This window comes from Malus domestica, chromosome 16, assembly GCF_042453785.1.
Source record: "Malus domestica chromosome 16, GDT2T_hap1".
NCBI lineage: Eukaryota > Viridiplantae > Streptophyta > Magnoliopsida > Rosales > Rosaceae > Malus > Malus domestica.
In genome coordinates this window covers 4225486-4237885 of record NC_091676.1, presented here as the reverse complement: position 1 = coordinate 4237885, position 12400 = coordinate 4225486, and the positions used below count along the sequence as shown (strand labels likewise).

The window sequence follows — 12400 nt, the reverse complement described above, 5'->3', positions numbered from 1 at the left end:
CGTGAAATAACTAAAGCCCATATGACACATTTTGAAAATCACTACGTATATGAGGGGAGTTAATTCTAATTAAAACCACCTGAATTTGTAATTTGATATGTGACCCTGCAATGTGATTGGCCAATGGGTTGAAAACGAGAAAAGCCTGTTTAGAAGAACCATTTGATTGGTGGGTGACTTTTCATTGGGTGACCGACAGTTAGAGAAAGTTCATAAAAGTCGAGACGGAATATAAAAAAAAGAAGCGCCGTTGCCGGGGATCGAACCCGGGTCACCCGCGTGACAGGCGGGAATACTTACCACTATACTACAACGACATTGTTGACAAACTAGAATTCTTCTTTTGATTTAAAGTAATTGGAATGAAAAGCACCCATTCTCATGGGATCTCATATGCCATCTATTCTTCTCCATAAGTACAAACGATCCGAATCCTACAATAAATTTGAAAACTGATAAATAAAGAAACATATATAATGGAAATCTTAATCAAAACTATGAAAAACAAACCAAATCTACCAAATTGCGAACGCCAAATTTAGTAGATAAATTCAATAACTTCCAACACTCTTAACCACTTATTCTGGTGAACGAACTCAAATTCACTAATGCTAAAGTCTCTAATATTTATGTCTACCTAATTATAGGTGAGATGGCTCACGCTTAACTTGCATGGATGCGAGTTTGACATATAAATCGTTTTGTTTTGGCTTTTTTAAGGTATTTCCTGTGTTTTGTTTTGATTTCTTAATGTTGCATTGTATCTTGTTTTCTTGTCAATGTTACTCGTGTAGAATCACAAAGTACTTCAAAATTTACTATAAATCTTTTAATTTTACATGGTATACTGAGCCAAGTCTCTCCTACACCAGCGGGCCACAAACATATAGTTTGTCCGTCATTTCTAGGGCTACATACGATGTAATTTGTCCTTGTCTCAAGTAATTGCTCATCATCGTCGTACTAGGTATGTGCCAGGTTAAGAAATTGTGGATGGCCACTTTAATCCTTTGTGAGTTGCTTAGTTTGGATAATTTATTGATCACTCATGCTTAATTTAGGTTGTATTGTGTTGTGTATAGTATGAGGAAAGTTTAGTTAACATAGATTTCCTTATCATTTCGATTGACTCACATAAATCAGCTCATACATGTAAGAACTGATAGTTAATTAATAAACACGGATATATGATTACTTTTATAAGTAGGTTGTTGGGCCTCGTTTTCATCACATATGGTTAATGGCAAGCCAGAAAATTACCAAGATAGAGGTCTTAAAATAGAAGCTTCCAAAAATTGATCATACTTTAACTTATAATTGTTAATTTATAATTTGTTTTTTGCAAAAATTCGTTCCAAATCAATCAATACAAAAATCCTAAAAATCTCATTAAGCCCGGATGAGAACAATATTGATATGATTGATTATGTGATACAACCAAGAGCGATGAAGGGTGCCGGCCGAACTTGAACACCGGAAAAGCTTTAAGTTAGAAGATATGAAGTCTGGGTGGATAAGGCATTTGCGTGTTGATAAGTTTTCAACTTGTTTGAGAATTAACATGTAAACTTGTCAATCATATAAAACTCCAAAACCAATTGTGTACCATGTAGACAAAAGACACGGGTACGCGGATTGGACAAACCCTAGTTTTTTTCTTGGTCGAAGATCGGAAACCTAATCCTGTAGCTACAACTCTGATACAAGTATCGATCGGTTAATCAAAACCCTAACAAAAACTTTTAAAGTGTCAGAGAATGGACTAATAAATATAAGTGCGTATTATTAAATGAATCAACGTAACAACTAGGATGAGAGAGAAGGTGCCCTAAAGGTTAGGTAAGTGTACACACGAAGACAACTATATATAGGTAGCTAGAGCCTAGAAAGATATGGTGCTGAGATGGGTCTAATCTGAATTTCCCGATAGAGATAGAATTTGGAGGTGACCATGCATCCAATGATTGTGTCCAAATATGTTAAGGAAGGGAACCACAAATCGGATTGGAACAAGATCGATCATACTCATCATGACAACCTGAAGAAGAGATTCTCGTCTCATGTCATATTTGTCGCTAATTTACTACATAGCAATCGTCTATTAGACAAGTAATTTACTTTTTGAACACACGCCAAAGTATTTATTAGACTATAACGATAACATAACTAAATCTTTGTTACACGAAATAAAGAATATCACAACCAGAAGCCAGAAGGGTATGGTCTGGTAAGTGGTGGAAATTTGGTAAGGTTCAAAGATGACATGGGAATCTCGTGCGGCGTCCAATCCACATACAAAGCGCTATCATGGAGAAGCAGAAAGACGCATAAGAGAGAGAGGGCTGCAGCCTGCAGAGGCAGGCATGCAATTTACTCCCATGGAAAGGACTAAATTAAGTAGAAAATGCAGGCATGGAGAAAATTGAAAGGAAAAGGAGACCTTGGGAAAATAGCTGTATACACAAGCAAAGAAAGGTGGAGATTCAAGTGTAAAAATGGCTTTATTTCCTGTTTGGGAAACTGAGGGAATCGTCCCATCACATAAAAAAGACGCAGATATAATTATAAACAACCCATGTCCTGGCAAGCGATTTGCCTTTTGCTATCTCCTAAATTCAATATTCACACTGTGGACTGGTGAGTGAGGAAAGTGACATGTGATTCAGCACTGGTCTCTTTCAGGTTTCCAACTTTGGCATTGCACCCACAAAAGAAGGAAGGCATGACAGGACCTCTTCTCTTCATTACTATGGAGTACTACTATAGCTATGCTATGTTTACCTTTTCAATTTTTTCTTTGATTTTTTTCATGGATTCATTCACCTTCATTCAGTTCTAACTTCTCATTCATTCAACTCATTAAATTTCTAGCTGCCTGGTTACTGGTTGGCTCCAAATTCCAGTTCATATTTACTACAGGCTAGCTAGGTCGTCGTTGCATTGCATGATTAGGGTTTATGGACGCATGAGCAATACTCGCCAAATTTATTTACCATACAATCTGTTATATGTGTTCACATTAGCATCTTACTTGTTACGAAACTATTTTCTCAATTTATTTAATCTCTTACATGATGTGGAACTCATGAGATTCTGGGACAATGGAGATATTAATTCTATGTGACAATTCGGATAATAGTTGGTCTTAGATGTATATTATGTCTAATGTTCATCAACTAGCTATCGCTCTCTTATCGAAAAAAAAAATAGCTATCGCTCTTGAGATACTTTCTTATGTTTGTTGAAAAATGTCCAATTTAATTTGAATCCCTACAAAGCTATACCCTAATCTGAAAGAATAATACTTAGCTACTCAAAAAATAAGTAGGAGTTTCTACTCAAAACAATTCGTTGCCGATCTATAGAACTTCGTATTTATGATCATATTATAAATCATTTTATAAAGAGCACTTCTGCAAAAAATCAATTAAAAATAAGGTCGTTTAGTCCTCAAATTATATAAAACAGATTAACAGAATTGTCAAAACCATGATGAAACGTCTATGTATTTGTTATAATAGATTAACTAAACGATTTTAGAGATGATCTTTACAAAGTGATTTGTAATATGAACAATTTTGATCAAAAGCATAAACATATGTAATTCAAACACGTTTTGAGTAGAATTCTTACTCATCATTGAGTAGCCAAACATTGTTCAAATTGAAAAATAAAATTTCCCGACAATATTTTCATTTTGTGAATTGTCCTAGGTTCCTATAGATGTCAATAGGCAATAGGGTATAACACAAAAAATGGCTAAATGTTATTTTCCAAATTGTTTCTCTGGTGGTCTTGTTGTGTAACAATCTTTTGGATGGGACATGTCCTCTATTGTGGGATCCTGCACTATGCAGGGTAAATAGTATATATAATATACATGGGGGTGGATTAAATCTGTATACTTTAATAGTTGAGATGTAATCAGATTAATATAACTTATTTTTATAATTTAAATAATTATTTATTGAAAAGAAAATCGTTAATTAAAATTTTATTTTCTCTCATCATATGAACTGTGTTTCATTAATCCTAACTTCCATTATTAATTTCTCATTCCACAATATCTTCTCCAGTTCTCTCGTCCTATGCATTTTTTTCCATCTTTTTTCTCTCCATTATCTTCCCTGCCATCTCATTATTTGTTTCTCCTTCCTTTTTTTGCTAATCTTGATAAGTGACGGAGCCAGTATGTGATCTACCCTTGACAAACCTCTACATATCATAGTAATTGTTAACATTATTGGCATAAGTCTTAAACAAATATTGGCAAGAATAGACATGTTCCTGCCATATGCTAAATGAAATGGTCCAATGAAGGTTTTTTTTTTTTTTTTTTTTCAATCGAAATCATGATCTCATTATTTAAAAACTCCAACTCTACCACTGATCGATCTTGATAGTCGCATAAGTACATTGTACAAACTACAAAGTACCAACCAAATCCTGCAAAACACTAATATCTATTTCAATTTATATCTACACAACACTACAATGAGAAATGAGAAATTTACTTATACAATTTTTTTCTTATTGGGATTTTCTTAAAATCCTTGTCTTTGGCCCATTCCGTTCAAAATTACTCAACCAAATTCATATATGCATATCATTCATAGGTCAACATAATAAAAGCTCAACTATTTGAATTTTAAATTGCAAGATGAGAACTTTGCAATCCTCTAAAAAAACATTTATCGTATATACTTTTTTCTGTTTGTACTCTAGGTTTTTTTTTTTTTTTTTTTCTGGTGGTAAACGCCAAGAACGTCATCACATTTTCTGGACATTGCAAATAATTTCTGGCATTAGTGTACTCATTTCAGAGGATCACAAATGGAGAAGAAAGAGACAGTCTAAGATAGGCAGAGAACGAAAGGAAATAAGGGAGAAGAAAGATTAAGATAGAATTAATGAAAAACAATTAATGAGATAGGAGAGAGAATAAAAATTTTAATTAAAACGTTTTGTTTCAAATGAATAATTATTTAATTAATAATTCCCTTTATAAGATTGCATCTCAACCATTCAATAAAGAGATTTTTAATGCATACGGGACATGGAGTAGTATGTCATTATGCAAGTGGAGGAAACCTTGAAGAAAAAAAAAATTATCTGCTTGCATACATATAGTTTATTATTCGTGTTCAAGCACACTGAAAAATCTCTTCATTCAATATGACGATATATAATCATATAATCTCAAATATTAATATCATGCACTAATGTTTTTTTTCATAGTATGCTGATTTGTATAATCAAATTCTATATTCATATTCAGTCACAATAATTTTTATTAGGTTACTTCGTCCGTCACTGTGCATGAAATTGTCCCCTTTTCTTTGGCTAACATCAATCAAATCAATAGATGATTAGTTGACAACTTGAGGGAAAAAAAGAAAAAAAGAAGAAGAAGACAAATATACTAATTTTGACGGGTAATCTTATTCCTTAAATTTGTATAAACTACTAGATTTGAAAAGTAATGCATAGAGTAGCAAATTGTCCTAATCAACTCGAATAATCTTAAGTCTAAGACGGGTAATTGAACTTAAACGGGAAGTATGAAGATAATAAACGGGAGACCAAAATCTCTCACATAGATTTGAACATTACCACTATATTGTACAAAGAATCAAACAACGAGAAAAAGAAGAAAAAAAACGATTAGAAACTTAGATTATTTTTCCATTGACCGAAAATAAAGAACACTATAATTTGTTAGGACAATTTCATAACTCAAAAAGACCATATCTTGACATAATTAGTTCTCTTGAGTTACAAGAAGTGTACTAAAGACTTAATTCGAAAACAAACAGGAGACATATAGAAACTCTAACTTGAAAAGAAACTAAATTAATTGCTATAACTAGTTATTACCAAAAAAAATTTGCTAATTAGTTAATTGTTTCCAACCAAATTTATTTGGGAAGAAGGTAAAATAAAATAGGAGCACAAATAGAATATTTTCTCGAGAAAATGGGGAGATATTGAGTCAATGTCTTTTTAGCAAAGTTTGTAATTCGTATACGTACGTGCAACTGAGGTCTCTGCATTGCAATTAAGTGCAGAAGTAGTACGATGATGATGACTAGTAACCTCTTAGCTAACCTAGCTACTTGTCCCAATCTATAAGTGCCTCCTAGTCATCCCTTCAGATCATCAAAAACCCCAAACTGTCATCTTACAAACCTCCTCTGCTTCTTCTTCTCCATCTTCAAACTTTAGCCTTTTCTTTTTCTTTCCAACATGAACATGGAAGAGAAAGTTACCATGGACCTCATTAATCAGCCATCTGAGCACCTTTGCTATGTTCGGTGCAACTTCTGCAACACTGTTCTCGCGGTAATCAAACATATGTGTGTGTATGTATATGCATGATATATATATACATATACATATACAGGTTGTCTACCTCCATATATATGTTGACTAGCTATTTTAAAATAAAACCCGCATTCTCTCTCTATCAACAAGTATCACTTTCAGAATCATGTCCTAACATCATTTACTTTTCTCTCCTCTCTCATCTGCTAGTTTCTGTTTCTTATATGTAAACATGTATATAGTTTTGGAAAGAAAAAGAAACTTGTTTTTAACTAATTAATTGGATGTTTCTGTAGGTTGGGATTCCATGCAAACGGTTGATGGACACAGTAACAGTGAAATGTGGTCATTGCAGTAACCTCTCCTTTCTCAGCACCAGACCTCCACTCCAAGGTCAATGCCTTCCTGATCACCCCACCTCCTTGACTCTTCAGGTAAATATTACTAATTACTCTGCTAACTAGCTTCTCTCGATCATAGATACACAAAAATAAAGAAGGTAATCACAGCCGTCGATATATATGTAATCAGTACTATATGTATACATATATCACATGTCTTTGTGGACGCCAAACCTGATTTGGGTAAAAGTTTTCTTATACATATGTTCCTAGTGATATATCTCTCTAGGGTTTTTCTACGGTATAAGAAAACCCTATCTCTATTTGTGTGTGTGTTGCTAACTAAGGAAAGTGATCAATATTGGAATGAGAAGCAGGCGGGCTGTTGCAATGACTTCAAGAAGGACCAATCCTCCACATCATCGTCACCGGTATCAAGCGACCCACCATCCCCCAAAGCACCTTTTGTTGTAAAACGTACGTTCAAGTTTACAACCACATTTCAAGGCTTATTTAGTCAATCCCTTTATTTAATGATAGCTAGATTTAAATATAATTAAAGGACTGGTTACTCTTCTTTATCATAAATGTCAATATGTTTGTTGTTTTGCAGCACCGGAGAAGAAACACAGACTTCCATCTGCCTACAATCGATTCATGAAGTAAGGAGATCCAAGCTTAGCCATCTTAATTAATTAGTATTAATTTATACTGTTAATTTACTTTTCTTTTTAAGTTGTTCTTTGACATTGACATTACTATATGTATTTTATATATTTTTTAGTAACCGCGATGGTACAAGGGAGGCTTTATTCATGAATCAAAGAAGCATGAAGTGAAATATAGTTTGAATCAATTAAACATCATGTCACCATAATCGAAAACTTTAAGAAAATATGATTAGGTGCTTCAACCAAGCCCTAACTAAAGTACTTAGTTACATAAATTATGTATATCGATATCATACGTATCCAAATGCATCGTTGTTTTTTGATAGAGATGAGATCCAGCGAATCAAAGCAGCAAACCCAGAGATTCCACATCGTGAAGCTTTTAGTGCTGCAGCAAAAAATGTAAGTTTCCTTTTTCCTGCTGTCTAGGGTTTCAGGTACACACATATAGATTTTTGCCAGAAGTCGTTTATAATTTAAAAGATATTCTAACTAGCTGTATCAATATATTTATATTGTATTGTAGTGGGCTAGGTACATTCCCTGTCAATCGTCAGCTGCAGGATCAGGCTCTGGGAGCTATTAACAACAACGTAAGAGACAAATCTTTTTTATCTATTTATATATTGACATTGTTTCTCAATCACTATTTTTTCTTTCATTTTCTATTTTTCGTGGCATGAAGAAGGTTGGGTTCAATTTGCCTCTCTGATTGATGCTTTCAAGGGCTCAGATTTTGCAGGCATGAACATCCTAGCTACGTGCTGCCAAAACCTAAAACGCCATGACTACATGGAGATCTTAATTAATCATCCGCAGCTGCTTCCTAGCTACTACTTCATCATTCATTAGCAATTCAGCGTGCATGTAATTGATTAAGTACTCGTTTAATTCGTGTTTAGAACTTTGACGCTCCGTACTTTTTGTTTCTCCGATAATGAACTTAACTTCCGTACCAAGAGTAGTTTTTGTTAGTGTTTGGTAATTTGTATTAAATTAGAATGACTGATCAGTATTCTAATTCGGTTAATGAACTTAAATTCTCTTGTTTATATAGTTTCTCTTGTTTATATAGTTTCTGGTTGAACCCTAACTTCATGTATCTTGTCCATCCGAAGCCTTGCTCTATCAATACGATTGCTAGAAGAGTCGATCACTACTAAACCTTACATAACCATAACATAGGTGGCTTAATAACCTTTTCATAGAGACGCACTTGAAAGAAAGGATACATCTGAGCTAATTTTATTGAAATTTTTGTGCATATTGTTGTGCTCCTTGCTTTCGTCGAGGGGTTTGTCTTGGGTTTGTCTGGTAAGTTGCGATGGCTTCAAGACACATTCTTAAGAGACAAGTGTGCAGTTTCATTTTCCAAATCTATAGTTACGATTTTTGTATGTTTCGAGAGTACTTATCTTAAACACTGATATTTGTTGAGAATATCGCATTTAAGAATGGGAAAAATAGAACAAACTCCGGAAATCGAAAAACAAATAACCAAGATAAATAACACCAAGAATTTACGTGGTTCGGCAAAATGTGCCTACGTCCACGGGACAGCAACAACAATCTTTCACTATATCAATGACGAGTACAACCAATAATCTTGCCAAATCTCTAGAACTAGGATTTGATGAAAAACCTGAAAGAACAAGAACAAAAAATACACTATCTCTTTTCTTTTCTCTCGCACACACTTTACAATATTCTCTCACTCTAATCCCTTGAGTGGTATACAATTTATTGTTTTGCTCCCTTAAATTCAAAACTAGTACAATAGCCCCTTTATATAGACATAATAAAGGTCTTCTTCAATAAAGATTATTAATCCTAATTGGAATCTAGTTATAAATCCTACTGCAATTGAGAAACTAACTCCAATTGGGAAAATAATTTGATCCTCTAAGACTATAATTCCTTATAGACTTAGGACAACTTATCATGGGCTGGAAACCTAACAATATCTATATAAACTTGAAACTGAATTGCCAAACCAGGGGACCAAGAACATGGCAATAAAACTATAATGTTCGTGAAACCCTAATACCGAATCATAGGAAATATATTTGATGTGCAAGACGCAAGAATTACTTTAATTATTCTATTATCCAATTTGAGCACGTAACCCTCTTTTTCAGCTATATTGGGAGACTAAGGGCTCGTTTGAGAAGTGATTTTAAAATGGTGAAAGCGATTTTCGTAACAATATTTGGAAACAATCCTTAGTAAAAATACAAGTGAATCTTGTAAAAGTACATGAAGTGCTTCATGCAAGAAGCAAATAACTAATGCTTCTTGCATGAAACACTTCAAATACTTTTGGAACAAACAAAATATGTAAAATGCTAGGGAAACCAAATTTTTAGAACATCTTTTGTGGACCACATGATGTGGTGGTTGATAATTGGGTTGTTTTGTTGATGATTTAAAAATGAGTCCAACCATTACTCATCTCATCATGTGATCTACAAAATATGATCTAAAAATTTAGTCTCTCTATCATCATCCTAGAAATATTCTCTAAAAACGCTTGCAGTCATTTTAAAAGCACTCCAAAATAAACCATAAGTTTCTATTTGATTGTGCTTTTGTGAGAGCTAAAAGCACTTTCTAATGAGTACAAGCACTTTTTTTTTGTGAAAAAAAAAACAAAATTGATCGTTTGGCAAAGAGGCCTCACCATTTACAGATTGGTTAGCAAGCAGGGATTCTTGTACGTGGTCCATTGAGTCTAGAGGTTTTGGTTTCAAAATCACTTTTATCAACGAGAGTTTGGAAATTTGACCTCGAAACATCTCTCAGAACTTGAAACAATGTCATATTTCCAGGTTCGATTAATCAATAAGCGTTCGTCAAGGTGGAAGTGGCTTTAAAGTTTAAACGACGTCATTCCTGATGTAAAATGATTGCTACAACCTTGACATGAGTCACGACACCGGCTTTAAGTACTTTTCACACATGCACACTAATCTTCCTCCTTAATTTAAACATTATTGATTTAATCATGTCAAATGCAAAGACAAAGCCCTTCACACTTTATCTCCGAGTTGTATGTATAAATTATATATACACATAGATATATTCCTGCAGAAGAGAAATTTTAAGTAGACTCTCTTAAAAAGTGACATTCTTTATGTCTCTGTTTGGGCCCAAAATAATAGTTTGGGCCGAGTATAGAATCATTCTCGGCCCGGAAGGCCTTGCGACAAGAATACCATGGATCGTTCAGTACGTGGGTCTCCAAACCTAGGTCGGCTAGGTCATAACGCAAGAAGTCGAGTCCTAGTGCAATGAGGAGTCTCGGCAGGACCCGGAAACAAATCCGGCTCGGTTAAGGACTAGGTTCACAGTCCTAGTGAAAGTAGGACTGGTCGAGTTGGTGCTGATCAGGAGAAGAAGACCTAGTCCGAGTAGGTTTTTAACTCGACCTTGGGGGGAGCCGTTGCTATAAATAGAAGAGGTTGCGCATCATTCAAGCCCCTTGCAAATCAATACAAAACAGCCCTGCGCAAACTCAACAACTTGAGATTTTTTCTTTCTTTTTTGCTGACACATCTTCCGTTGGCATCAACAGCACTGTGAAAGCAACCGGTGATATCTTAAGTCGGCATAGATAGCTCTGTCACCGTAGAATCAGCCGGTCTCGCAGCATCTTCCGTTGGCATCAACAGCACTACGGCGAGGATGGTTGATTACCTATCCAAGTCTCGGTCGAGAATGATTTTTGAATCCTTATTGGTCGAGGTCATCTCATCAGCCTTCTCGGCAAAGTGAGGTGTTACAGTTATTACATTCGGCACATTGAGAGCCGAATTTGATATTGAACTTCGTAAGAATAGTAACCTTGTCTTCAGGTTCGAGAGCCCAAGAGACCGAGACGTGTTCCTTTCTCGGCCGCAATCGCAAAACGCAGAAGTCAGCCGCGCACCTAACGCAACATCAACAAAATTTACTCCTCGGCCGAGCTCGGCCGACGAGTTAACACGCCCCGCATTTACCGAATGACGTAGTTAGCTTATAGATTACTCGGCATGCGCGCCACGTAGGCTTGGTAGTTTCTAGGGTCAACATTTTGGCACGCCCAGTGGGACCCAGTGCTAGACTACGAAGTTCATGCCAATTGAAACACGATCGGTAAAAAAGAAAACAGTTATGGGAAAGTCGACAGTCGATCTACCAAATCAGAACGCAGGACACCATGTGCCACAAGCGTAGAATCCCATCAGCGCCGTGACACATGAGTCCACAAGCGCAACTCGCCGAGAGAGGGAAGTTAATCTCGGCGGTCAGGTTCGCAGTCTTGAAATTCCCGACAAGAACACTTGCGTTCTCAATGAATGAGTAATAGAAGATTGTGATGAAGATGGTGGCGAAGGATCCGATCCACCCACAAGGTCGTTTCTTCGAAAACGGCGTGATGAGCAATCTCGGACAGTTGAACAGACATTGAGTCGAGGAATCGATAAGCTTCATGACGTGATACGCAATTCCAGTGCAGCACAAACCAGATTACTCGAAATACTGGTTAGTAAGGTCAGCGATGGTAGAATTTTCGATCTTGCCCAGCATTTGCCACCGAGGAATAATCTGTTATCAAGTGCACCGGCCGAATAGTAGGTCAGACGGATCCGACCAGAGAGCGGAAGTAACGCCCGTCGATATGACCGAAGTTCAACGGATGATCGATTCGGCCATGAAGAAAGGGCCGAAGTTCCCTAAGTTTATACACCCGTACCCAGCTTACGTGGAACAGGTCGAATACCCTAGAGGTTTCAAGATCCCAGATTTTAGCCTTTTTGCCGGAGAATCATCCTTATCCTCGTTAGAACATGTAGCTCGTTTCACCGCACAGTGCGGAGACGTTAATAGTGACTTTCACAAGTTGCGACTTTTCAATTTTTCGTTGACCGGCTCAGCGTTCGCCTGGTATATTAACCTCCCACCGAACTCCGTCCAGAGTTGGGAGGAGTTGGTCGAGAAATTTCATGAGCAGTTTTATCGGCCGGGAATGGAAATGTCAGTATCCTCACTAGCAAGGATGGCTCAGGCGTCCGACGAGTCACC

At 36.0% G+C, this 12400-nt stretch overlaps 1 protein-coding gene and 1 non-coding gene across 3 annotated transcripts; one reads left to right on the top strand and one right to left on the bottom strand.

Moving 5' to 3' along the window:
* Nucleotides 1–245: 245 nt before the first annotated feature.
* Nucleotides 246–317, bottom strand: TRNAD-GUC (transfer RNA aspartic acid (anticodon GUC)). Its single transcript has one exon. It is a non-coding gene; the product is annotated as a tRNA-Asp (tRNA).
* Nucleotides 318–6040: 5723 nt separating this feature from the next.
* LOC103402805 (protein CRABS CLAW) lies at nt 6041–8388 on the top strand. 2 transcript variants are annotated; one of them, XM_008341563.3, is made up of 7 exons: nt 6041–6342; nt 6621–6758; nt 7043–7142; nt 7279–7327; nt 7663–7738; nt 7863–7929; nt 8070–8388. In XM_008341563.3, exons 1-6 carry the CDS (start codon nt 6247–6249, stop codon nt 7920–7922), a joined length of 519 nt encoding a protein of 172 aa, XP_008339785.1. In that variant the 5' UTR covers nt 6041–6246; the 3' UTR covers nt 7923–7929; nt 8070–8388. The 2 variants fall into 2 exon arrangements, with proteins under 2 accessions (XP_008339785.1, XP_008339784.1); XM_008341562.3 differs by having other exon boundaries at nt 6044–6342; nt 7040–7142.
* The last annotated feature ends 4012 nt before the right edge of the window (nt 8389–12400 follow it).

Excerpts from the sequence above, each read along its gene's own strand:
- LOC103402805 (XM_008341562.3), top strand. The coding sequence starts at position 6,247 with ATGAACATGGAAGAGAAAGTTACCATGGACCTCATTAATCAGCCATCT. Across the intron at positions 6,343-6,620 it reads TCTGCAACACTGTTCTCGCG|GTTGGGATTCCATGCAAACG; the intron begins GTAATCAAACAT and ends ATGTTTCTGTAG. Across the intron at positions 7,739-7,862 it reads TTAGTGCTGCAGCAAAAAAT|TGGGCTAGGTACATTCCCTG; the intron begins GTAAGTTTCCTT and ends ATTGTATTGTAG.